Source organism: Bos mutus, chromosome 21, assembly GCF_027580195.1.
Source record: "Bos mutus isolate GX-2022 chromosome 21, NWIPB_WYAK_1.1, whole genome shotgun sequence".
NCBI lineage: Eukaryota > Metazoa > Chordata > Mammalia > Artiodactyla > Bovidae > Bos > Bos mutus.
The window spans coordinates 60,125,475-60,149,247 of NC_091637.1; the positions used below are offsets into that span (position 1 = coordinate 60,125,475).

General features: G+C 39.9%; 1 protein-coding gene across 1 annotated transcript in view; it reads right to left on the bottom strand.

Annotated features, from left to right (window-relative positions):
* Positions 1-1,086: 1,086 nt before the first annotated feature.
* Positions 1,087-23,773, bottom strand: part of ATG2B (autophagy related 2B) — an 81,231-nt gene continuing 58,544 nt past the window's right edge. Inside the window, 9 exon segments of the mRNA XM_070357913.1 lie at positions 1,087-6,031; positions 8,564-8,713; positions 9,367-9,521; positions 10,110-10,231; positions 10,842-10,924; positions 11,225-11,294; positions 14,242-14,449; positions 15,525-15,603; positions 23,232-23,333. Of these exon segments, the coding sequence (XP_070214014.1) occupies positions 5,801-6,031; positions 8,564-8,713; positions 9,367-9,521; positions 10,110-10,231; positions 10,842-10,924; positions 11,225-11,294; positions 14,242-14,449; positions 15,525-15,603; positions 23,232-23,333 (1,200 nt within the window). The 3' untranslated portion in view covers positions 1,087-5,800.

Sequence of the window (23,773 nt, forward strand, 5' to 3'; positions counted from 1 at the left end):
TGAAACATTTCACAATGTGCAGGACAGACCCACAGAATGTAACCAGCCCCAAGGGCAAGATTCTTTAACTGGAAGGACTCTAATTTAGCCCCATTCCCAGACTTATGACTGTGACTGGAGCCCAACCAGGGGAGGAGAGAGGGGTGAAGATGCAGGATAAGCAACTTTGTCAGACTTAAGTATTCAAAGAGCCTTTAACCTCAACTTTTTAGCAAAACTTCTTTCTTGGTTTCCTTATTAGCGAAGAATTTTCACTAATTTAGACAACTGCACCTCTTAAATGAAATCCTAGAATGAGCATGGGCTTTGGGAGTCAAACCAAGAGACTGTGAGCAAGTACCTTGACCTCTCTGAACCTGTCTCCTCCTCTGGAAAACAAAGACTATTATAACCACCCCTCAGAGGGGCTACGAGGTTATGCAAATAATACAATACCTGGCTCACAGCAGGCACCTCACAAAGCTTCGCTTCCCTCTCTCTCACAAGAGTTTGGGGGAGAATGGATACATGTATATGTATGGCTGAGTCCCTTTGCTGTCTACCTGAAACTCTCACAACATTGTTTGTTAATTGGCTATACCCCAATGTAAAATAAAAAGTTTTAAAAAAAAGTCATGTGTGAGGTGTGTTGTGACTGATGACTTTTCTCTGATGGTGCAAAGTGAACGGTCATGTAATGAGATCTGTCATCAGAGCATCTTTCAAAGTATTGTCTTTAAATATTTCCATAAAATATTCCTAAGTAATAAGATTCCTCCAAAAAGAACAGATTTTTTCAAGTATTTATCTAGGTCCCTAAGACCAAAACTATGTGTTTGCTGCAAGTCTACATTTTAGAGATAAAACAACTAATGCAGCAATTAATATCCAAAAGGGGGAAGGGTTGGCAAACTCTAACAGAATATGCCCTATATACTGACATCTCAGAAACTGGTAGCAGGTCAGCTCTAAGTACCGGGATCAGAGGAAGACCATTTCCCAAGAACAGGATCTGACACAGACCTACCCTCTGCTTCGAAAAATGTTATACAGGTTTTTTATACAGGGAGCATTTCTTGGAGAGAGACCATAGTGTTTAAAGCAAACTCCAAAGAGTAAATATTTTAATTTTCTTCAAGAATATCCTTAAATTCATAATACTTTAAATAGTCACACTAACAAGTTAACATTGCCACAAAAATACTCATACAGCATCAGTATTCTTAAAGTATTTACATTTAGAATTACTTCCATGAGGAAACAGCAACGATGACAGTCAACATACACGACGTGTTTTTTACTTGTGGTGAGATCAATTCAATGTCCAAAATAAATCGGGATGGATTAACATTAAGAGCTGAACTGGAGTCCCTACCAAATTTCACAATGGAAAAGCAAACAGTCCTGTGTGATGGCAAATTATACAAACAACATAAGACAAATCCAACTAGAAATTGGAAGCTGCCATTTCATATACACAAAATACATGTGAAACAGCAAAGTAAACATACTCTTAAAGGAGGGGCTGCCATTTCAACCCCACCTCCCCTCCCTCCCAACACACACAGCACTAGAGATGTCCTTGAGTCAGCCAATATCAAGTCTACAATCTCCTGAAATAATACATCAGATAGCACTCTGGTGTCTTCTATGAGGCTACGTGCTTGAAACCAAGGGGCTGACACTGGGTACAGGAGGCAAAAAAATGTGTAACACCTCTGTTTTTCAAAACTACTGACATTTCAAAATATGAATTGTTGAAACTCACATAAATTTCTTATCCCTCGCCACAAAGAAACTAATTGTGATTTACTAGACGGCCTTCTCTTTGACTTGTAGACACTACCATGAAAAGGAAATTCTTTTGATTAAAACTAACTGACTTGCAACTGTGCATATAAAGTCTATTACAGGGAGCAGAGTGCCTAGCATGATCCTGAAACTATTGCGATAAAAATAAAATGCATTAAAGCACTCAGTTATTCTCAATGAAAAGACTGACTGTATTTTCCAGTAAAAAGAAACAAGATTTCTTGGTGGTAAGGGGGAAAAAAAAATCTTTTTTCTCCCCCTTCACTATCTACACACTTTCTAAACAACTTTCCTTTTCAACCTGAGACTCACAAACTTGTATTTGATTTATTCAATTTGGTACCAATGGGTCCGTCCAATTGATGCATCTGCCGATACCAAGTATCACTTTGTATTTGCATAGGGCCTTTTACTTTCAAGAGGCTTAAAGAACTTTACAGACGTTTTCTCTCATGTCTTAGGTCATGTCAAGAGGACGTGAAGGGAAGCAGGGAATAGACTGCTCACCACAGACCACTACCCCTGCCAGTCCCCATGAAGCTGAGGACACACACCCCACGAAGGTCTGAGAAAACTGAAGCAAAGCAGAGTTAAATGATTATCCTTAAGTCAGGTCATGTGGCTTTTTATATATATATATATATAAGATCTAAATTAATGTTAAGATAATAAATTGTTAATCCTAAAGCTACTTAGTGCAAGTGTGGACTTCCGGTTTAAAACTGCTGAACTCCACCTCTGCCCTGTCTCGTCTCTGGTAAGGGCAAGCTTGGGGCACACGAGCTGACTCGACAGTGCCCGAGGGTGGCAAGTGGCCCCCAGGTAGCGGGCGTAGTTGTTTGGCCTGTTCGAGAATTGAACGAAGGCACCAAACCTACACGACACAGTTTTTAAGGAGGTGGTTAAAAAGTTATTCCCTTAAAACTGAAACTATTTCAACAGCATTTAAAAGTGACACATAGCAGGAGCAAGAGATACTAGTGTTTTGTCTTTTTGCCATTTTAGGCACATGGCTACTTGGGAAGATTTTTTTTTTTCTCGAGTTCTGTATTATAAAAATATTGATGTTACATACATGTGCTTAATGGGAATCCAAATTGGACTCAAGCTTTACTAAAATGGAAGTCTTTGCTATGATATCTACAAAAAGTATGCCATCCTATCTGTCCTAAAAGGCGAGTGCTGAGCGGACACTGTACTTGTAAACGATAGCCATCTGTGGACAGACAGGAAGGGAAACCAGGGGATCCCAATCAACCCGAATCAAGAGAAGACGTCCCCATGGCCCCTGCTGCCTTTATAATGTAAGGCGGTCTTACTGTGTTCCTGTAACCCTGGGAGGTTCTGAAACTCACTGATGCTTCCTGATCAAGCTTGCTTACCTGGACCCTCGGGGAGATACACACACAGACTCAATGCAGTGATACACAGACATGCTCAGTCTGCCCCATGAAGAGGTCAGCCTTGAAGGCACCGTTCACAAACACATTAGTCTAAGAGATGAGAGACCTGGAGGAGCCGGGGCTTCCGTGGGTGCCATGCAGCCAGGGCTCTTATTAGACAATGCCACCTATTCAAGGTGTCCCAGGCCTGGGGCCCACGACTAAGTGCTTCATCCCACACCGTCATTCCCACTTGCATGCTTGCTCGCACACGTGTGCATGCTCCAATCATCTGAAAATCTCTGCTGTCATAAGAAGCCCCTTCATTTACAGACGGGACACTGAGGTTTAGAGCTGAATGCCTTGGCAAAGTCACCACTTGGTAAGTCACAGACCTGGCCGCACAAGCATCCTGCCAACACTCTTTACTGTATCGGCGTGGTGTAAAAGTTTGAAAAGACGCTATTAAAAAAGAAAAAAATTAAGGATATTTAACAATGGCAAAGTGTTCAAACACACACACTTCTTCCACGTAAACACCTCAGGTAAACAGCATCTTGGTTAAAGTGACAATGAACAGACCCTTGACACTAAATCTTTCTGAGACACAAGGTTTCTGATCACACAGGTAGATTCTATCAAAAGCAGGTGCAGGAGGGCAGAAGAGACAGCCATGGAAATTACATAATAAAGATATGCTTAATGGGACTTATAAACCCAATTTGTCAAAAAATCGGTCCATCTGCAACTCAGAGTTCAGAGAAGAGGATGATTATTTCTCCCTATACTAATTAAGTTCAATTAGATACAATATGGAAAATATATTTAAAAGTTAAGGAGATTTTATATTTTTAAATTTGAGCGGTTTTCAGTTTGATTACTCATCACAGATACCATACCCAGCATGTTCCATGTAAGGGAAAATGCTGGGATTGATGCAAGGGTGCCCAGAGAGCGCCCCAGAAGCAGGCTGAAGTTTCATACAGTAAACAGCCATGATTCGTGTGTACTCAGGACCACATTCTAGGTGGGCTCCATCCAGCTGGGCTCCAGTAACAAATGGTCCTCTGATGGTTCAGTAGGTGGTTTTCTGAGCACTAGCCTTTCAAGTTTTCCAGCAGTAAAAAGAGAACAAGACAGAATTACATGCTACTTAACAAAATTTTACAAATTTTAAATGTTCGGATTTTTGCTTTCTTGTAGAAAGTTTCAAGAATGAAACTGATTCAATGTCATTTTTCAAACCCCAAACTGAAAGTAGTTCTGAAATTCAACTTCAACTCGAATGCATCTCCCTATTCTAGGAAATGAGAGCGTTCACATCATGACACTTTAAATAGAGGATGAATACAAAGTCCTATGTTTTCTTTCTGCTAGATTAATCTAAAGTCAAAGACAGAGTTCTGGAGAACCATTTCCTTCTCACATCTAGGTAATGATCTGCTTAACATTAAGCAAAATCAATTTTGAGAAAGTGTTCCCAAGGATTTTGGAGTAAACCCTAGCATTGCATCTATGAATATGCTCTAAGAGAAGCAAAATATTCATGGAAGCATAAAACAACTTTACCTTTAAATAAAAATACTTTATTCATTCCTGACAGAATAGCAAAATGTACATTGTTAACCAAGTAAAAATGGTGCTTCGAAATAGCTGACTAGGGCATATTTGGAGGATTTTTGGCTAATTTCAAAAGAGTAAAAACCACGTTCAATCTCCCTTTCCACATACGCCTAATAAGCTTGCACTATACCTGCTTAAATTTGAACAAATAAACAATTATATGGGCCCCAGTTCATCACAGAATGCACATTTTCATTATACTTAGAATAAATGAAAGTTACTGCATTTGAGTTACCTTCCTTTGCCAAAAACCTTCAGACTTAGTCCTCTTTATAGTTTGTGTAACTCTGTAAATTACATGTAGAATATAGCACATGACTTGTATTAATCTAAACACACAAACACACACACACACACATAATAAAGTGCAACACAACAGAACAAGTCTGCAACATTCATGTTCTCAAACTCCCATGGAAGGATTTTCTGAGCAAATGGAAACGACGTTCTTGACTGCGTGAACACTAACTCCAACAGACTGGGATATTTTTTCCTCACTGATATTTATATTGAAAATCCTATTTGCTTTATTTTCCCTGTGGCTTCTGTCTCTCATTTTTAATGAAAGTTTCGAAGCTGTGATTCTCTTTAAACCTGGAGAAAAATCAACTCCTTGGAGCAACATAAATATAGTGCTTTCAAAGTACTCAAAACGTTTCTGAGCACCCTGTACTGTAAAAGGAGGTTTCCAATGATAGCTTGTCTGTAACAAGGAAGATTACAGTCATTTTAATAAAAGCAAGCATTCCACTAACTTGGCAGCAAATGCTTTACGGACTTTTGACACCAGCCACCAAACATGTCTACTGGAAGGTACCAACTAGCCCTAAAATGTCAAAAGGTTTTGGTTGCATGTTGCTTTGATACTATATTATCTCACTAAGAAATGGTTTTGTTCCTGAGATGAGCGCGGTAACAGTAAATGAGTTCCCTCTGAAGTCGCCGGTGGGGCCCTCTGCTCCACATCTCCCTCCTCGTCTTCATCAAGAATCTCGTCTGAAACATCAGTCGTCCCCATGGCGCCACTTCTGCGACTCGTCCTGCCGAACATCTGGTCTGATCTGGTTTCTCATGCCACCCAAGACATTCGATGTCGCTTCTGTGGCGACGATCAGAGGTTTCACCACGGCCGGGGGGAGCTGGCGCAGGACTTCCCCCACGGCGCCCGTCACCCCCCGGCTCTCGTGTTCCCGAGCAGCAGTTTCGTAAATGGTCTGAGCCGTGTCTGCGATTCCCTGAGGAAAGAGGGGAGAGAAGGGAGTAAATCACTGCTCAGAAGACTCTCTAAATAATCTCGTAACACATTAACTATAGAGTTCATCAAGAGCAGGTTTGTAACCAAACGGAAATCAAAGCAGAAACTGTACTTTTGAGGTAACCCAGGATAATTACTTTTATGACAATTCTAAGGGAAAGTGGTAGTCCCTCAGTTGTGTCCGACTCTTTGTGACCCCATGGACCATAGCCCACTAGGCTCCTCTGTCCATGGAATTCTCTAGCCAAGAATACTGGAGTGGGCTGCCGTTTCCTTCTCCAAAGGGAAAGTAAGGGACAATTACAATTCAGCATTTTGTTATGACACTTATATACAGAAAATGTAGCTAGACTACAGTTTCACACAGGGATGTGCACGGAAATAGTTAATACTCCAAGAATAGCTTCTCTGGCACAATTAATCACTCTGGTTAAATCAAATTTAGCAAACAAAGCTTCCTGAATAAATACAATCACTAAATGAACATGGCGATAGCTCCTGTGACTCAACTGCAACAGGAAAACCTAATTCTACTGAGCTCCATAAAATAATTTAATTAGTTTTAAACTACTGGCTATGCACTAGAAAAGATAACTGGAACATTCAATTAAGATAAGAGACTAAATAGAACACTTTATTAAATAGAGAAAACTCTGAGAACACAAAGCAGGAACATGTTTAATAACCACAAATGAAGTTTTTGTAGCATTTTTCATCCTTCTTACAACTGTGTGACATGAAAATAATCATGACTGCTGAGCTTTAGAGCTGACTATGTAAATGTGTAGGTCGAGCCAGGGTGGTAAAACGTCACGCTGTTGTCACTGGTCAGTCGTCACGTATGGGTTTCAAACCTCTCCCTTTTGTCTAACTCAGGACCCCTAAGGGCCACAAAGCAGTGTCCTCTTGTGATGGTTTCAGTGAAGGGCCTGGAGAGAAGAACTTCACACTCTCAGGGAAATCAAGGAACCTCGTCCTGGCCCCAAATCTAGTCCTCACTTTCACAATCTGTGAAGTGAAGTGTTAGCTGCTCAGTTGTGCCTGACTCTTTGTGACCCCATGGACTGTAGCCTGCCAAGCCCCTCCGTTGGATTGGATTTTCCAGGCAAGAATACTGGAGTGGGCAGCCATTCCCTCTCCCAGGGGATCTTCCTGACCCAGGGATCAAACCATCGTCTCCTGTGTCTCCTACACCGGCAGGCAGATTCTTTACTCCTGCACCACCCAGGAAGCCCAAAGTGCTACATACCTAAGTGCTATAATATCCTGCTGCCAGCTGCCCCTGCTATGCCTGAAAGCCCAGGATCGTTTTTACAAACCTGATTTCTAACATGTCTACTGATAACTGGCCCAATCCTGACATCTATAGGAACAGAACTGACAGGTAATCAGCTCTCTTTATTCTAACAACTAAATCTCTTTTTAAGAGAGGTGACCAATGGCCTTGCCTTTATTTAGCCACTAATACATATCCTTACTTCAATGGTCTTCCTGCATTTGGAACCACAGAGGTTACTTTTGTCAGGTAAAAGACTGTTCTAAGGCACTTCTGTCTGTCGGAATATGACAGAGGAAAATATCGTTAATGAAATCCTAATACACAAATCATAAGTAAAATGACCTCAAACTTCCTCATATGTCAATGAAAAAAAGAAAAAGATTAAGACAGGGAGGGAATGCTCCTGTCAACATCCATAAAGAACCAGGATTCACTGGTGCAACTAAACTACAATCTGGCAATGCTTAATAAATCGGGCAACGTTTAATAAGTCTCAGGATTCAAACGGTTAGAAATCACCAGTTCTACCTTTAACAACCTCTTGCACATGTGAACAAAGGGGCATTTAAATGACATTCCAATAGAAGTATTTTAGGGGAAAAAATGGAAACTGTCCACCAACACAAAGATAAATAAATTATGCTATATTCACACAATGAAACACGATAAAAGTTTAAATCAGACCTACACATATCAACAAGGATGTATCTTTAAAGACAAAATATACAGATATATATGATACCATTTATGCTAACTTTTAAAATATAAACAATAGTATTTGCTTATGATGCCATACTTATATGAAACTATAAAAATATGCACAGAAAAAAAATGTACCATCTTCAGGATTGTGAACGCATGGGAACGGAATTAGGGTTTGCGATTAACCTAAAAAAAATTTTGCTTTTTAAACAAATCTGAGGAAAACAGCAAAATACAAACATGGGTAAACTTCCCTGGTGAGTTCATGGTGTGTTTCTACCACCCCTTGCTTTCTTCTGTCCATAAAGAGACCAGTCTTCCCACGAGACTGCTAGTCTTCTTGAGAGCCTGCAGGCCAGGACGTAGCCCTCCCCTCTTCCCTACACACACATCTGCACTCATCAGTGGCAAAACAGTCCCAAAGCCACCCTAGGGTCCTTCAGAACGAAGCCCAAGCCCTGCTGCTCTTTAGACAAACTCCAGGGAAGGACGCAAACTGCTCCTGGTCCATCCCCTGGGGCAGCCACTCACCTCCTTCACGACACTGTAGGCCTTGGCCACCCCTTCCCTCAGGTCCACTGGCTGGTGGGCTAACCGGTGATGGGGGAACCTCCTGACCTTCTTGGGCTCGATAGAAAGGGTGCCTGGAGACACCATGTCATACGCAGTCTCCGCTGCTGCCTGGATCGTTTCATCAGAGAGGAAAGAGTGAGTCACAACAAAGTCTGGGGAGTTACGCTCCAGCAGCACACTTCCTAAGGGGAGTGAGGAGCGGCAGAGGAATTCTGCAGAGGAATTCTGCAGCGACAGAATTCTTTACAACCAGAACGTATTCCTTTTATAACAAGAACGTTAACGTATACATTAGTATCTGCGCTGAGCAGCTTTTTTCAGTTCCTCATCTCTCTGAGAACACTCTGTTACCAGGCTAGACAAGAATGCATGGTCTGTGCACAACTGGGTAAGGCCAACTGGAGCTTAATACTTACTAGCAAACCTGCATACAACTACTATCAGCTCTCTAGTGCCTTCATTACATTCAGCTATGATCTCTCCACATAAATGTGCTGAAATAAATCTTTGGCTAACTTAATAGTTATAATTTACCTGAAACAGGCAAACAAATTTGACACTGTAGTCCACCACTTTATTCTACTAATTATTTAACAATGGACAGCTAATCAAAAAAAATTTTAATGATACTAAGTCATTACAAATAAAATATTCTCAGTATTTTATACATTTTCATGGTGCCATTTTAAAACCAAGATAAGTCAAGTGTTTCTAATGGCTCTCCCTCTTTCTGGAGATTAAGCTGGTCTATGGAAAGTTACCTGTATGGTTTGAACCATTCTGTTCGTGAGCTCGAGAGCAGCCATCGCTGTCGAGGTGCCAAAGGAGGCAGCCCCTCTCTGAAACCCTCTGACAATGCGGCCGTCCTTTCGGTACTGCTCAATTGGTAACCAGACCAAGTCCTTGAGGCCTTGCACTAGAACAGCAGTCAACATGCAGAAATTAATAGAGTACTGGAGTACAGCAGGTGAAGACAAACACTGCTTGCTTCCATTTATACAAGGTGCCTAGAACAGGCAATGTATATTCCTCAATTCACAGAGTGGGAAAATACACTGGCAGATGTCGGAGGTGGGTTAGGCGGGTGGTGAGGAATGAGGACTTACGTGTTTAATGGGGACAGAGTTCAGTTTAGGAAAGTGGAAAGTTCAGGAGACAGATGATGGTGAGAGCTGCACAACAACGTGAACGTCCTCAGCGCCACTGAAGCGCAGTTAAATACGGTTTAGACAGTGTGTTTTATATTATGTGACTTTTACCACAATCAGAACACATGTAAAAAGAAAAACAGGAGCACTGGAGCTCAAATCTCTGCTATATCCTAACCCTAGGATTTTTAACCCCTAAAATGCGAGGCAACATTTTTTGTGTATCACTAACAGGTAGATTTTTCTAGAAAGATGATCCTCACATAGATTCTCGAAGGCATCCATAGTCCCGAAAGGGTAAAGAATCACTGATCAGGTAAAATAAATTATCTTCTAATTAAAAAAAGAACACTCACCTAGCTGTACTAGTGAATGCATAGGCCCAACACCTCCCAGGATTCCTGGCAGCTGGTTCTTCTTAATGTCAGTAAGCCACTCGGTGATTGCGTATGAGAATAATTTGTCCACACCTAGCAAACTAGAGAAAATGACTATTAGTATATGGGAAGAAGAGTGACATTTATAGGTTTACACAGTTTGGGGGATTTTTTTTTTTTTACTTAAGACAAAAAAATCTACAAATTACATGGATGAAATTTTATAGATTTTGAATTCTACTATATATATGTGTGTATACACATACATTTAACCTAATTGTAATGCTAATAATTTCTATAAAAGGCTAAGGTAATATATACAAGTGTGCATTTCCACTGTTTTTACTTCTTTAACATCTAAAGCTTTAACATCTAAAGCTTTAACATCTAAAGGATTAATTCAACGTCTCTAATTGTCACACAGTTCTTAGCTACTAAGGACCATTACCTTGTGAACTTCCATATAGGCTAATTTATAACTTTGGGAAATTATAAAAAAAGTCCTAACTATAGCTGCTTTTGGGGGAAATGCTCTCTTCAAACTGCTACTATTCTCTCAGAATAAAAAAAATAGCCCCTAGCCGGTAAAAATCCTCTAAAAATGAGCTCTCTGCAAATAACATTGTAAAATAATTAACTTACGTATGTTGGCTAGTTGTAAACTAACTTTAGTAACTACATCTTAAAGTCTCATATGATAAATCAACTTACCCATGCCGATAGAAAAGCCTCTTCAGCTTTAGTTCAGAGCAGTTTAACTGGGCGAGACCAATCAAAATCCCAGCTAATGTACCCTTTAAAATAAAAAAAAAATTCACTAATTAAGCTAAAACACCTAAAATATGTATAGCAAAAAAATATATGTATTTTATAAGACCCAACTGACATCCAAATTTTACTTAAGTAAATTTACTTAAGTAAAATTTGGATCTTTAAATAAATTATATTTACTTTAAAAATAGAATTAAATTTTAAAATCTTACACTTCATTTCAAACACATAAACTACGATCGAAAAAGTTTCCTAAAAACTGAGTCCACTAGAAAAACAAATGAGATAATTCTGTAGAGTATATTTGTGCAAAATTTCCAGACCTGATCCATTGATACATGTTTCCCATGATAATCAAGTCGAATAGGAACTTCTGATGTGAATCTGAATTCTCTGAAGATAAAGAAAGAAGGGGAGTTATTTATATTAAAAATTACTAATAGCTGAAATTAGATGTAAATTAACCTTTTCAACTGGAGAATAAAAACCACAAAATAAATAATGTGGATATATTAAGATCTAAATAAAAGAGAATGTCTTTCAGCCGTATACCTTAAGACAATATACCAACTAAACAATGTTAATCTTATAAATTTTATTTATTTTATTTTAAAAACCCTTTCCTTGTTTACTAAACAAAACTTAAGTTAGAGAAATTTATTCTGGCAGGTATTCAATTCATACAGAGAGTAAACTAACAAAAATAACTTTCAAGATTAAACCAAATAATATAATCATCACCAAGAAGTAAAAAAGAAGAGCTAAGGTATTTATTTTAGTTCCATGATGAAACAAACCTCCAGAAGACCCAGACATGAACCCTAGTTTTATCAGTTATATGGGATACAGTCAAGGCAAGTAATTTAAACTCTCTGAGCCTAAGTGTCTTCATCAGTTAATTTTTAAACCCCATCTACATTGGTGAATTTTTACACTCTTGAAATTAATGCTTGTAAACGGGATACTGACACACTTGGGAATTCTGAATGAAATTACAATTATACACATCAAACAAAAGCAGTTGGCTTCCAAAAGTTGGACTGTAAATTGTAAGTTGAAACACATTTTATTACAGAATTAATGTCAGTGGTTATATCCTAAGTTATCCCAAGTCATCCTGGAAAAGTCCTTAACTGACTCTAAAAAGGAAGTGCTAAATCTACATCAGTGACTACAGGAGTCTGGGGTCCAGGTCACCCCTCATCTTCCAAACAGCCGTCTGTATCTGGTTCTGTGCCAACAGCCCCTCAACACCTGCGTCACCTTTCTCACTCTGTTCCTCCAAGGCATGTAACAGGGTAGACCAAATATCTTAATTATCTGTAAGCTCAACTCAAGAGAGATTTTTCTCTACTCTGTTCACTGTACCTAGAACAAAATCTGACATACATATACTGTGTTCAATAAATATTTGTGGAGTGAATAAATGTTTGTAGGAGAGGAGACTATTATGTCATTAATTGGAAAATGTACTGAATTTGGGATTAAGAAAACCTCCATTCTAGTCCTGGCTTGGCAACTGTGTGGCCTTGAGCAAGTCACCTCTCCTCTCTCGCATTAAGCTCCTCACCAGCGAAGTGAGTAATCTAAACCACGTCACTAAGGACTACACCGGGTCCGAGGCACTCCAGCAGTTTTTGAGAGCAGAAACAGAAATCTACAAGCTATTAAGTAGTCTAGTGGAAAAAACACATATTTACCTAAGCAAGTGAGGCTATACAAACTGATTAGAAAGTGCCAAGTTTCCATGTTCTCAGACCAAAATTGTAACGATTTGATTTTTTTTAATAACGGTTATCCAGTGTTCACAAAAAACAAAAATCGGCAGCTTATACGTGATTAATATAAAATGAGAGTTCAAATTATTTCTTAGGATACACAGTTTTTTGGTAGAAAAAAATTTTAATAAAAAAGCAAAGTAGGAAAATAATAAAAGAGGCTCTTCCTTTATGATGGAAAAGTTAAGAATCACCAGAGAACCTCTATCTCAGGATCTTTCCAATTCTCATATTCTATTATATTTTCTGACTATTTTCATCAATACACAAGATATTCAAAACATGAAAACACTTTAAAATAGTTGTACTGCCTACTTAGAACTTCCCAGGTGACTCAGTGGTAAAGAATCTCCTGCCAATGCAGGAGACATGGATTTGACTCCTAAGTAAGCAAGATTCCCTGGAGAAGGAAATGGCAACCCATTTCAGGATTCTTGCCCAGGAAATCCCATGGACTGAGGAGCCTGGGGGGCTACAGTCCATCAGGTTGCAAAGAGTCAGACATGACTCAGTGACTGAACGACAACAACTGCCCACTTTGGGCCATACCTAAAGTCTAACCTTAGAGAGAAAGACAGAACTTGGGGAACACTGATGTCAGCAGGAGAGGAGTACAGAAAACCAGGGAAGGGAGTTGTCTCTCATAACAGAGGTGGTTTTGATCTTTGACCTCTTTCCTTCCGATAGAGATCCTAGGCTCCATCCCCACCATCAAGGGCTGGGAAAGAAAGAAGGGAAGAATGAATGAAACTGGAAATGACAGACAACAAGCTAGTGGTTGGCTGTAGTCACAGCAGCCAGCAGCAGTATAGGGACCTGGGTTTCCCTATGATGCCAACTTAGCCAGAGGACAGAGGGTCACAAGAGACACAGCAGTGATAGGGAAGGGCAGAGAAATCAGACAGAAAATCCCCGTAAGGGAAAAGGGAGGGGTGCTGAAGGTGAGGTGTGTAAGGGAAAAAGACAGCATCATGGTCATGGAGACACCAACAGGCTCTGAGAGTGATCAGAAGAGAAAGACAGAAAGAGGAAAAAGGAAGAGACTAAGTGAAGAGAAAATTTCTGCTACAGGTTCAACAGGAGGCTGAGTCCTGAGCCAGGGTTATTATGTGTAAATGAAAGGTGCAAGTTGGGGGCCCACGTATAAACGTGTGTGTGTCTGTGTGTATCTGTGTTTGTGCGGGCTCAGCCATGTCCAACTCTTTAGAGTCCCATGGACTGTAACCCACCAGGCTCCACTGACCATGGAATTTTCCAGGCAAGAATACTGGAGCGGACTGCCATTTCCTCTTCCTGACTCAGGGATCGAACCCGCATCTCTTGTGTCTCCTACACTGGCAGGTGGATTCTTTACCACTGACAGCACCCAGGAAGCCCCATGTAAATAAGTATGCATACTTGTATGCTAAGTCGTTTCAGTCATTCTGACTCATACCCACTGATTATTTGCCAGTGCAGAGAAAAGCTAAAGTAATTCCACGATTTCTGTCACACAAACACGTTAAAGAACAACTTTCAAACTCTAAAATAACGTCTTTTGTTATCAAAATTAAATGATTTACCTAAAAAACACAGGCTGATCACTAAACAACGCTTCTTCAGGAGAGAAGTCCTTCTCTTCTTCCCCATTAACCGCTTGCACTGAATTGGCACTGCCATTTGGGGAAGGCTGCTTTGGCCCAGGGAAAGAAAGAACTAGATTTGGCTCTTTTGAGGCGCTTAAATGCCTTGGCAAACTGCAGGTGACATCAGCCCCTGGAGACTTTTTAACTGAAAAGGTAATGTGCACATTTGGAAAATTAGGTATATGCTTCTTTAGAGCAACTTAAACCAAGCTACAGTTAACTTGTTTTACAGTATTTCGTTTAATAAATATAACTACTGCTACAGATAAATCTTTCACAGTAGCCCCCTCTCCATCTTTAGTTTCACTTTCCAACTATGGTCCAAAAATACGAAATGGAAAATGTCAGAAATAAACAACTTCTAAGTTTTCAACCGCATACCACTGAGCAGCATGATGAAATCTTGCACCATTTCCCTGCCCCACCGGAAGGTGAATCAGCCCTCTGTCCAGCATATCCCGCCCGTGAGTCACTGGGTGGACGTCTCGGTTATCAGGTCGGTGCTTATGGTAAGTAACCCTTATTTTATTAATAATGACTCCAAAGTGCAAGAACAATGATGCTGGCAATTCCAATACACCAAAGAAAAGCCATAATATATTAAGTGAAAAGATGAAAGTTCTTAATAAGGAAAAAAAAAAAACCATATGCTCAGCTTGCTAAGATCTACAGTAAGAACAAATTTGTAAAACTGTGATGAAGGAAAAAGGAATTCATGCCCATTTTGCTGTCATACCTCAAACTACAAAGGTTATAGCTACAGTGCATGATAAGTGTTTAGCTAAGATGGAAAAGGCATTAAATTTGTACAAGATATTTTGAAAGAAAGAAAGAGATCATACTCACCTAAGTTTTATTATAGTATACTGTTACAATTGTTCTTATTAGTTATTATTGTTAGTCTCTTACTGTGCCTAATTTATAAATTAAACTTTGTCATAGGCTAGTATGTAAAGAAAAAACTTAGTACATTTAGGGTTTGGTACTATCTGCAATTTCAGGCACCCACTGGGGGTCTTGGAACGTACCTCCTGAGGATAAGGGGGAACAACAGTACTTTTACATAAACTGCATATGCACAACTTAAGAAAAATAATCATGGAACACATTTATATAAATGAGAGAAAAGATCTGTAAGTACATTCTCAAAAAGGTCTCGTAACAATCAAATCAATCCAAGTACACATTACAGACTTTTTCAGATTCTACATATTTAATACCTTCTGGATCTGGAGTCATGAGCAGCTCTACTTCTGTAGAAAGACTTGTGAAGAAATCCTTCAAGAAGAACAAGGCATCCTAAAATTGAGAGATGTAATTATAACTAAAAGGGTTTAAAAAGGTGCAGCTATTTTTAAAACTGTGAAAGGAAGTAACGTGAAGTCTCTCATTTCACTCATTGTTCATATACAGCTATAATTTATCCAGTGCCAGCACTGTGCCTATTCTCAATTCCTTTCTCTCTCTCACTCTTCCTTGTTAATTCTCACAACTCTCAGAAAATTAATTTATAGATGTGGAAATTAATGTACAGATGAGTTAGAAATTAAATGGCCATTTCTAAATCAAAGAACATTTTAGTTTTCATAGAAATATAGAAGTCTCTTTCTTATTTGGCATTGGGTCTCTGAATTGGTAGCAGTAGTATTACTAACAATAATAATAGCAGCTAGCAAGTACTCAATACTTAGACGTGACTTAAAAGTTCTTAATGTCTTATTTCTGCTTTTAACACTATGTTATATTGCCTGAGTACATTTTCTTCACTGGACATGATATTCAAAATAAAAACTAAAAGTAAATAAAATCACCCACTCAGTGTGGTCTCTTCTGAAACTGGACTGGTCTTGATGTTGTATATGCAAGCCATATTTGCCCATTATTAGCAGCTTCACAGCAACTGACAAATCCATTTTGGAGAATATGAAAATTAAATAACTGAGCCTGTTCTTTCTTATTCTTCCTTTCCATTAAAAACAATCTTAAATTAATATAAAACATTAAAACTGCACCAAAACACAACGTGAAAGTGAATTACAGGGTCACAATATGCCACAGCACACTGAAAGCCTGAGTGGCATTCCAAAGGGTCTGATCTACTGATCACACTTGTCAGAGGTGTCAATGACGGATGCTAAAAAGGTATTTTTTTAGGTAATGTTGCATATGAGAAACTGGGGGCTGGACTGAAGAACAAGCAGACAGCTTCAATAGTATTAGAATATTCTGGTTCTGCAGTCGAGGAGTAAGTTGGTGAATTGTTCATTACATTATTATTCTTTACACATATGTATTTATGTAGATGTTTATATGTTATTTACATTTTATACATTTATTAGAAATTGCTATATATATGGTACATGTGCATGGTAAGTCACTTCAGTCATGTCCGACTCTGCGATCTTATGGACTGTAGGCTTCTAGGCTCCTCTGTCCATGGGATTCTCCAGGCAAGAATACTAGTGGGCTGCCACGCCCTCCTCCAGGGGATCTTCCCAACACAGGGTTTGAATCTGCATCTCTTACGTCTCCTGCGTTGGCAGGCAGTTGTTTACCACTAGCACCACCTGGGAAGCCCAGATATGATATATACATGTATCAAATATTACATGTTAATAGTATATAAAATGTTATCCTTTGCCACCAAATGGCAATATTTTAATACTATAAATGTTTTGCCTCTATGACTGCCTTCAAAAAAAAGAGAAAAGGACAACTAACAAGGCAGTGATTTTTATACGTTTTTACTACAAACAACAGACAAAGATATATTAATCATCAGCTTTTCAAAATGTTCTCCAAATGGTTGATTGTGGTATTTATGCTGAACTCTTTTGCTGTTCAGTCGCTCAGTCGTGTCTGACTCTGCAACCCCACAGAATGCACGCGGCACGCCAGCTTCCCTGTCCTTTACCATCTCCTGGAGCTTGCTCAAACTCTTGTCCATTGAGTCAGTGATGCCATCCAACCATCTCATCCTCTGTCGCCCTCTTCTCCTGCCCTCAATCTTTCCTACAACTCAGTAAGACAAACAACCTAACTTTGAAACTAGAAAGATACAGAGACTTCAAAACAGATGTACAAGTGTTGAATAAGCTCATGAGATGATGCTCAGCATCATCAGTCATCAGATCAGATCAGATCAGATCAGTTGCTCAGTTGTGTCCGACTCTTTGCGACCCCATGAATCGCACCACGCCAGGCCTCCCTGTCCATCACCAACTCCCGGAGTTCACTCAGACTCACGTCCATTGAGTCAGTGATGCCATCCAGCCATCTCATCCTCTGTCGTCCCCTTCTCCTCTTGCCCCCAATCCCTCCCAGCATCAGAGTCTTTTCTAATGAGTCAACTCTTCGCATGATGTGGCCAAAGTACTGGAGTTTCAGCTTTGGCATCATTCCTTCCAAAGAAATCCCAGGGCTGATCTCCTTCAGAATGGACTGGTTGGATCTCCTTGCAGTCCAAGGGACTCTCAAGAGTCTTCTCCAACACCACAGTTCAAAAGCATCAATTCTTCGGCACTCAGCCTTCTTCACAGTCCAACTCTCACATCCATACATTACCACAGGAAAAACCATAGCCTTGACTAGGCGACCTTTGTTGGCAAAGTAATGTCTCTGCTTTTGAATATGCTATCTAGGTTGGTCATAACTTTCCTTCCAAGGAATAAGTGTCTTTTAATTTCATGGCTGCAGTCACCATCTGCGGTGATTTTGGAGCCCCAAAAAACAAAGTCTGACACTGTTTCCACTGCTTCCCCATCTATTTCCCATGAAGTGATGGGACCAGATGCCATGATCTTCGTTTTCTGAATGTTGAGCTTTAAGCCAACTTTTTCACTCTCCTCTTTCACTTTCATCAAGAGGCTCTTTAGTTCCTCTTTACTTTCTGCCATAAGGGTGGTGTCATCTGCATATCTGAAGTTATTGATATTTCTCCTGGCAATCTTGATTCCAGCTTGTGCTTCTTCCAGCCCAGCGTTTCTCATGATGTACTCTGCATAGAAGTTAAATAAGCAGGCTGACAATATACAGCCTTGACATACTCCTTTTCCTATTTGGAACCAGTCTGTTGTTCCATGTCCAGTTCTAACTGTTGCTTCCTGACCTGCATATATTCTCAAGAGGCAGGTCAGGTGGTCTGGTATTCCCATCTCTTGAAGAATTTTCCACAGTCTATTGTGATCCACACAGTCAAAGGCTTTGGCATAGCCAACAAAGCAGAAATAGATGTTTTTCTGGAACTCTCTTGCTTTTTCCATGATCCAGCAGATGTTGGCAATTTGATCTCTGGTTCCTCTGCCTTTTCTAAAATCAGCTTGAACATTAGGAAGTTCACGGTTCACATATTACTGAAGCCTGGCTTGGAGAATTTTAAGCATTACTTTACTAGTGTGTGCTAAGTGCTAAGTCGCTTCAGTCATGTCTGACTCTGAGCGACCCCATAGATGGCAGCCCACCAAGCTCCCCCGTCCCTGGGATTCTCCAGGCAAGAACACTGGAGTGGGTTGCCATTTCCTTCTCCAATGCATGAAAGTGAAAAGTGAAAGTGAAGTCGCTCAGTGGTGTCCGACTCTTAGCGACCCCATGGACTGCAGCCTACCAGGCTCCTCCGTCCATGGGATTTTCCAGGCACGAGTACTGGAGTGGGGTGCCACTGCCACTAGCATGTGAGATGAGTGCAACTGTGCAGTAGTTTGAGCATTCTTTGGCATTGCCTTTCTTTGGGATTGGAATGAAAACTGACCTTTTCCAGTCCTGTGGCCACTGCTGAGTTTTCCAAATTTGCTGGCATATTGAGTGCAGCACTTTCACAGCATCATCTTTCAGGATTTGGAATAGCTCCACTGGAATTCTACCACCTCCACTAGCTTTGTTTGTAGTGATACTTTCTAAGGCCCACTTGACTTCACATTCCAGGATGTCTGGCTCTAGGTCAGTGATCACACCATCATGATTATCTGGGTCATGAAGATCTTTTTTGTACAGTTCTTCAGTCATCGGGGAAATCCAAATTAAAATGGCAATGAACACCAAATAAGAGAGCCAAAATTAAAAAGACAACACCAGGTTTGGTCAGAGCATGAAGCAGCTGTTGCTCTCATCTCTTACTGCCACGAACCTGCAATGGTACAACCACTGTGGAAAACTATTTGGCAGCTTCTTATGATCGTAACACACATTCACCCTATGACCTAGACATCCTGTTTATCATTACCGAAGAAAACTGAAAAATATGTCCATTAAAAGACTTCAAATTTCATAACAGCTTTATCCATTAAGAGCCAAAAACAAGGAAACAATCCACTGTGAATTAGTAAGTAAATGAATAAACAAGTGTTGTACCCATACAATGAAACACTGCTCAGGAGTAAAAATGAATGGACTGCTGATACATGCTACAACACAGAAAAATCTCCTGGGCATAATGTTGAGAACAGGAAGCCAGATACAATTCCATTTATAAGCTGTAGAACAAAAAAAGCTGCTCTACAGTGATGAAATGAGATCAGCAGTTGCTTTGGGATGGTGGACTGACCACAAAGGGACACAAGCGAATTTTGCAGAGTAAAAAAACTGTTCTATATCTCAACTGGTGCGGTAGTTACTCAAGTGTATATATCTGTCAAACTCAAACTGTATACCTAAAAATCTCTGCCTATTATTATATATAAATTATACCTCAGTACAATCATTTTTTTTAATTTTAAAAAGTATGGTTTATTTATACTAAACTTGAACTATAAAACAGTTATTTCTAGCTTTAAGGTCCTATGATAAAGGCTACTATCAGTGAGATACGACTTAAGGTTTAAAAGAATTACTTTCAATGTCATACTCAGGTGATGCTGAAAAAAGTCACAAACATGCAAACTGGCGCTGCTACATGCTCACCATTTCCGACCTCCACTGGGCACCTGTCCTACCCAACGGCCTCACGTCTCATCTCATAACCTGCATTAGGCCCTCAATGCCTTTACAAATATTCACAGTTGCACATTCCTTAGGACCAGCTTGAGTGTTACCTCCAGAAAGCCTTTCCTGATCACCCCTCATCTTCCAAACTCCCAGCCCAGGCTAAAAGTCCTCTTTCAATGGGACTTATCTTTATGCCTACTTCATCACAGGGTGTTAAAGTCCTCTGTTTTTTTGGTACTCTCTCTATTACATAGAGATCTCTGAGGAAGGGATGTTTCTTCATCTATGTATTCCCAGCATCCTAGTTCAGACCTGGGACAGTTACTCAGCAAATGATTTGGAATTAATATGACTCACTGGAAAAGATCTTGATGCTCAGAAAGATTGAGGGCAGGAGAAGGGGACGACAGAGGATGAGATGGTTGGATGGCATCACCAACTCAATGAACATGAGTTTGATCAAGCTCCGGGAGTTGGTGATGGACAGGGAAGCCTGGCATGCTACAGTCCATGGGGTCACAAAGAGTTGGACATGACTGAGCAACTGAACTGAACTGATGTCTTCCCTACACAGATTTACAGGCAGTTCAATACTAAAATGATCACCAGACTAAGAAAGTCAGGAAATCTGGCCCCTTCAGATTTTGAATCTCCAGCATCCTACTTACACAACCTCCATCATCTCCTCACCTCCCCACGTGGAAGTCACTCCATCTTAGTGACCCCAGTGTCCTGCCTGTCCTACAGGTACCCTGAGCTGTGGAATCAACTGCACCAAATGTCAACAGCAATGCAGCTTTTTAAAAACATGAGCAAACAACATGTTGCTCTGATCCAGTTAAGATAAAGTCAGAGATATGCTTGGTAAAAAACATATTACTCAAAACATTATCATCATCAACTGATTTGTTTTTAAAAGAAAAATACAAATTTGGCTTGCTATTCAAATGACTGCTTGGCATAGTATGTCAGTCTTAGAAGAAAGGACTCTTTTGTATTGTAATATTCCTCACTAAGTCATACATTTGTAGCATGGCTTTGTTTCCGTAGGTTTCACATCTTGGGAAATGATTTCCCATTCCTCCTCAGTTTAGTCGTAACATTTATTTCCCTGATTTTTTTTTTCTAAGATTAACATTTCTCCATTTTAAAATCATACTGTTTAATAGTTCTACATTAGAAATTAACATTCAATATTAAAGAAAAGGCTTATTAGAGAAAATTGGGCTTACTAAGTCTGGTAAAGTCATGCCATAAAGATAAATCTTGTTCAAATTCTTGCTCACACTGGTGATTTTTCAGACTGAATTTCCCATAAATACTGCATCATATTCCTACTAGGCCAATATGGATAAATTAAATTAAAATACAGATTTCAAAAGATTGTTACCATAATGAGAAAACATAAATCTAAGTACACACTGGCAAGTCTGACCCAGCTCAGAAGCTACACATAGTAATGTAAAGTTGTGCTACACGTCTGTGCTTCACAATACATTTTCTCTGAGCTAGGCCTATAGTTTGTTTACAATATAAACATCATTTAAGATTATTCCTGATATATCTGCTACTTATTTAAATAGTGAATCAGCATTAATCAATATTATTGAGCAAACAAATAATATTACCCAACATATACGCTGCTTCCAAACCTGAGCTCACACCAATATATACGATACAACAGGAAGGCTTTGTTATTTCAAAAGCAGATCATTATAAAAACTCCATTTATTTTATACAGTTGTTATATGCTTCAGTTAATGACGGTAACAGGTAACACCTGTGATCTTTAACACTGTGTGCCAGGCACCAAGGTAAGTGTTTTATAGACGCTGCTGCTGCTAAGTCGCCTAAGTCGTGTCCAACTGTGTGCCACCCCATAGACGGCAGCCCACCAGGCTTCGCCGTCCCTGGGATCCTCCAGGCAAGAATACTGGAGTGGGTTGCCATTTCCTTCTCCAATGCGTGAAAGTGAAGTCACTCAGCAATGTCCAACTCTTCGCGACCCCACGGACTGCAGCCCACCAGGCTCCTCCGTCCATAGGATTTTCCAGGCAAGAGTACTGGAGTGGGGTGCCATTGCCTTCTCCGTTTACAGACGCTGCTGCTGCTGCTGCTAAGTTGCTTCAGTCGTGTCTGACTCTGTGCGACCCCACAGACGGTAGCCCACCAGGCTCCCCTGTCCCTGGGATTCTCCGGGCAAGAACACTGGAGTGGGTTGCCATTTCCTTCTCCGATCCTCATGTTTTAAAAAATGATGCTAAATGTACTATGTTTTCCATTTTATCAGCGAAGAAATTGAGGCTTAGAGAGTTAGTTACTTACCCAAAGCCACACAATTAGTAAAAGAGAACTGAGATGTGAGCCCAGGTCTGACCGCAAACCCATGCTTTCACCACTACACTGCAAAGCATCCCGTCTTCAGAGGCCTTGAACAGAGCTTGTAGAGGAGGCACCAACTATGCCTTAGACTGCTCTCTGGGTGAATGCAAAACCCAGAACTGTTTGATGGGGTGCTTGCTAGAATATAGGAAAATGAATTTCTTTATTTCCATAAATTTGTTTTGTTTGTGACCTGTTTAAGTGCCAATCTACTAATTTGTCATTTTGCCCAGGAATTCCTTTACAGGTGCTGTGATTATAGCCCCCTATACCTTTCAATAATATATATCAGGGAGTCCTTCCATCTCCTGAAAACACCTGTGTATCTGCATCAGGAGTATGTGTGTAAAGATCAGAGAATGTAAGAGGCAGGTATTAAGTGCTCTGTCACGTAGACAGCAAGTAGGAGACAGAAGGATAACATCTAATGTTTACTCACAGTTCAGATTTCAAACACCGAATGAATCTGTCCTGTCCTTTACCAGCAGAAGTCTGTTTTAATTATGCAAACTCCATAAACTTTAAATAATAAACAACATTATAATTCTAATAAATTAAATTTCTCACTCTGAACACAGGATATCTATTTAATCATACCTCCATGCAATTCTGCTTGCAATACAAACCTGGTCAATATTGAGGCGAAGTGGCATTAGTGATACTCTGAGGCAGCACTCCTGTGGGGACCTGCCAGACTCTGGACGCACGTGTAGTGCTTTAATTGTCAACTGCAAGGCGAGAAAGAGAAACACGTTTTTCTCCAATGACATTATGACCTTGTTTCCATTAAAAAAAAAAAGAGAGAGAGAGAGAAGAAAACCATGCTATATCTAGTCCCTATATTAGACAGAAAGTCGGTTTACCCTCTTTCCTTAGAATCCGGAATCTAACTTTTTTTGGTCAGATACTCTTTTAAGAATCTGATGAAAGATACGGATTCTCTTTAGCGGGGAAAAAAAGCAAATGATAATGTTGTACTTGCAGTCTCAGAGGAGTCTGCTAAGCCCCTGGATCTAAATCCATAGATCCATACTCCAAAGGTAACTTCTATAATGTTTTCTTCTGAAAGACCTCAGCTGAGAATTTCTATGCTACTAAAATTGAAAAAGTTAGAAATCTGGAACACTGCTAACAATTCTGTGTCAATATCATGTGTGTGTGTGTGTGT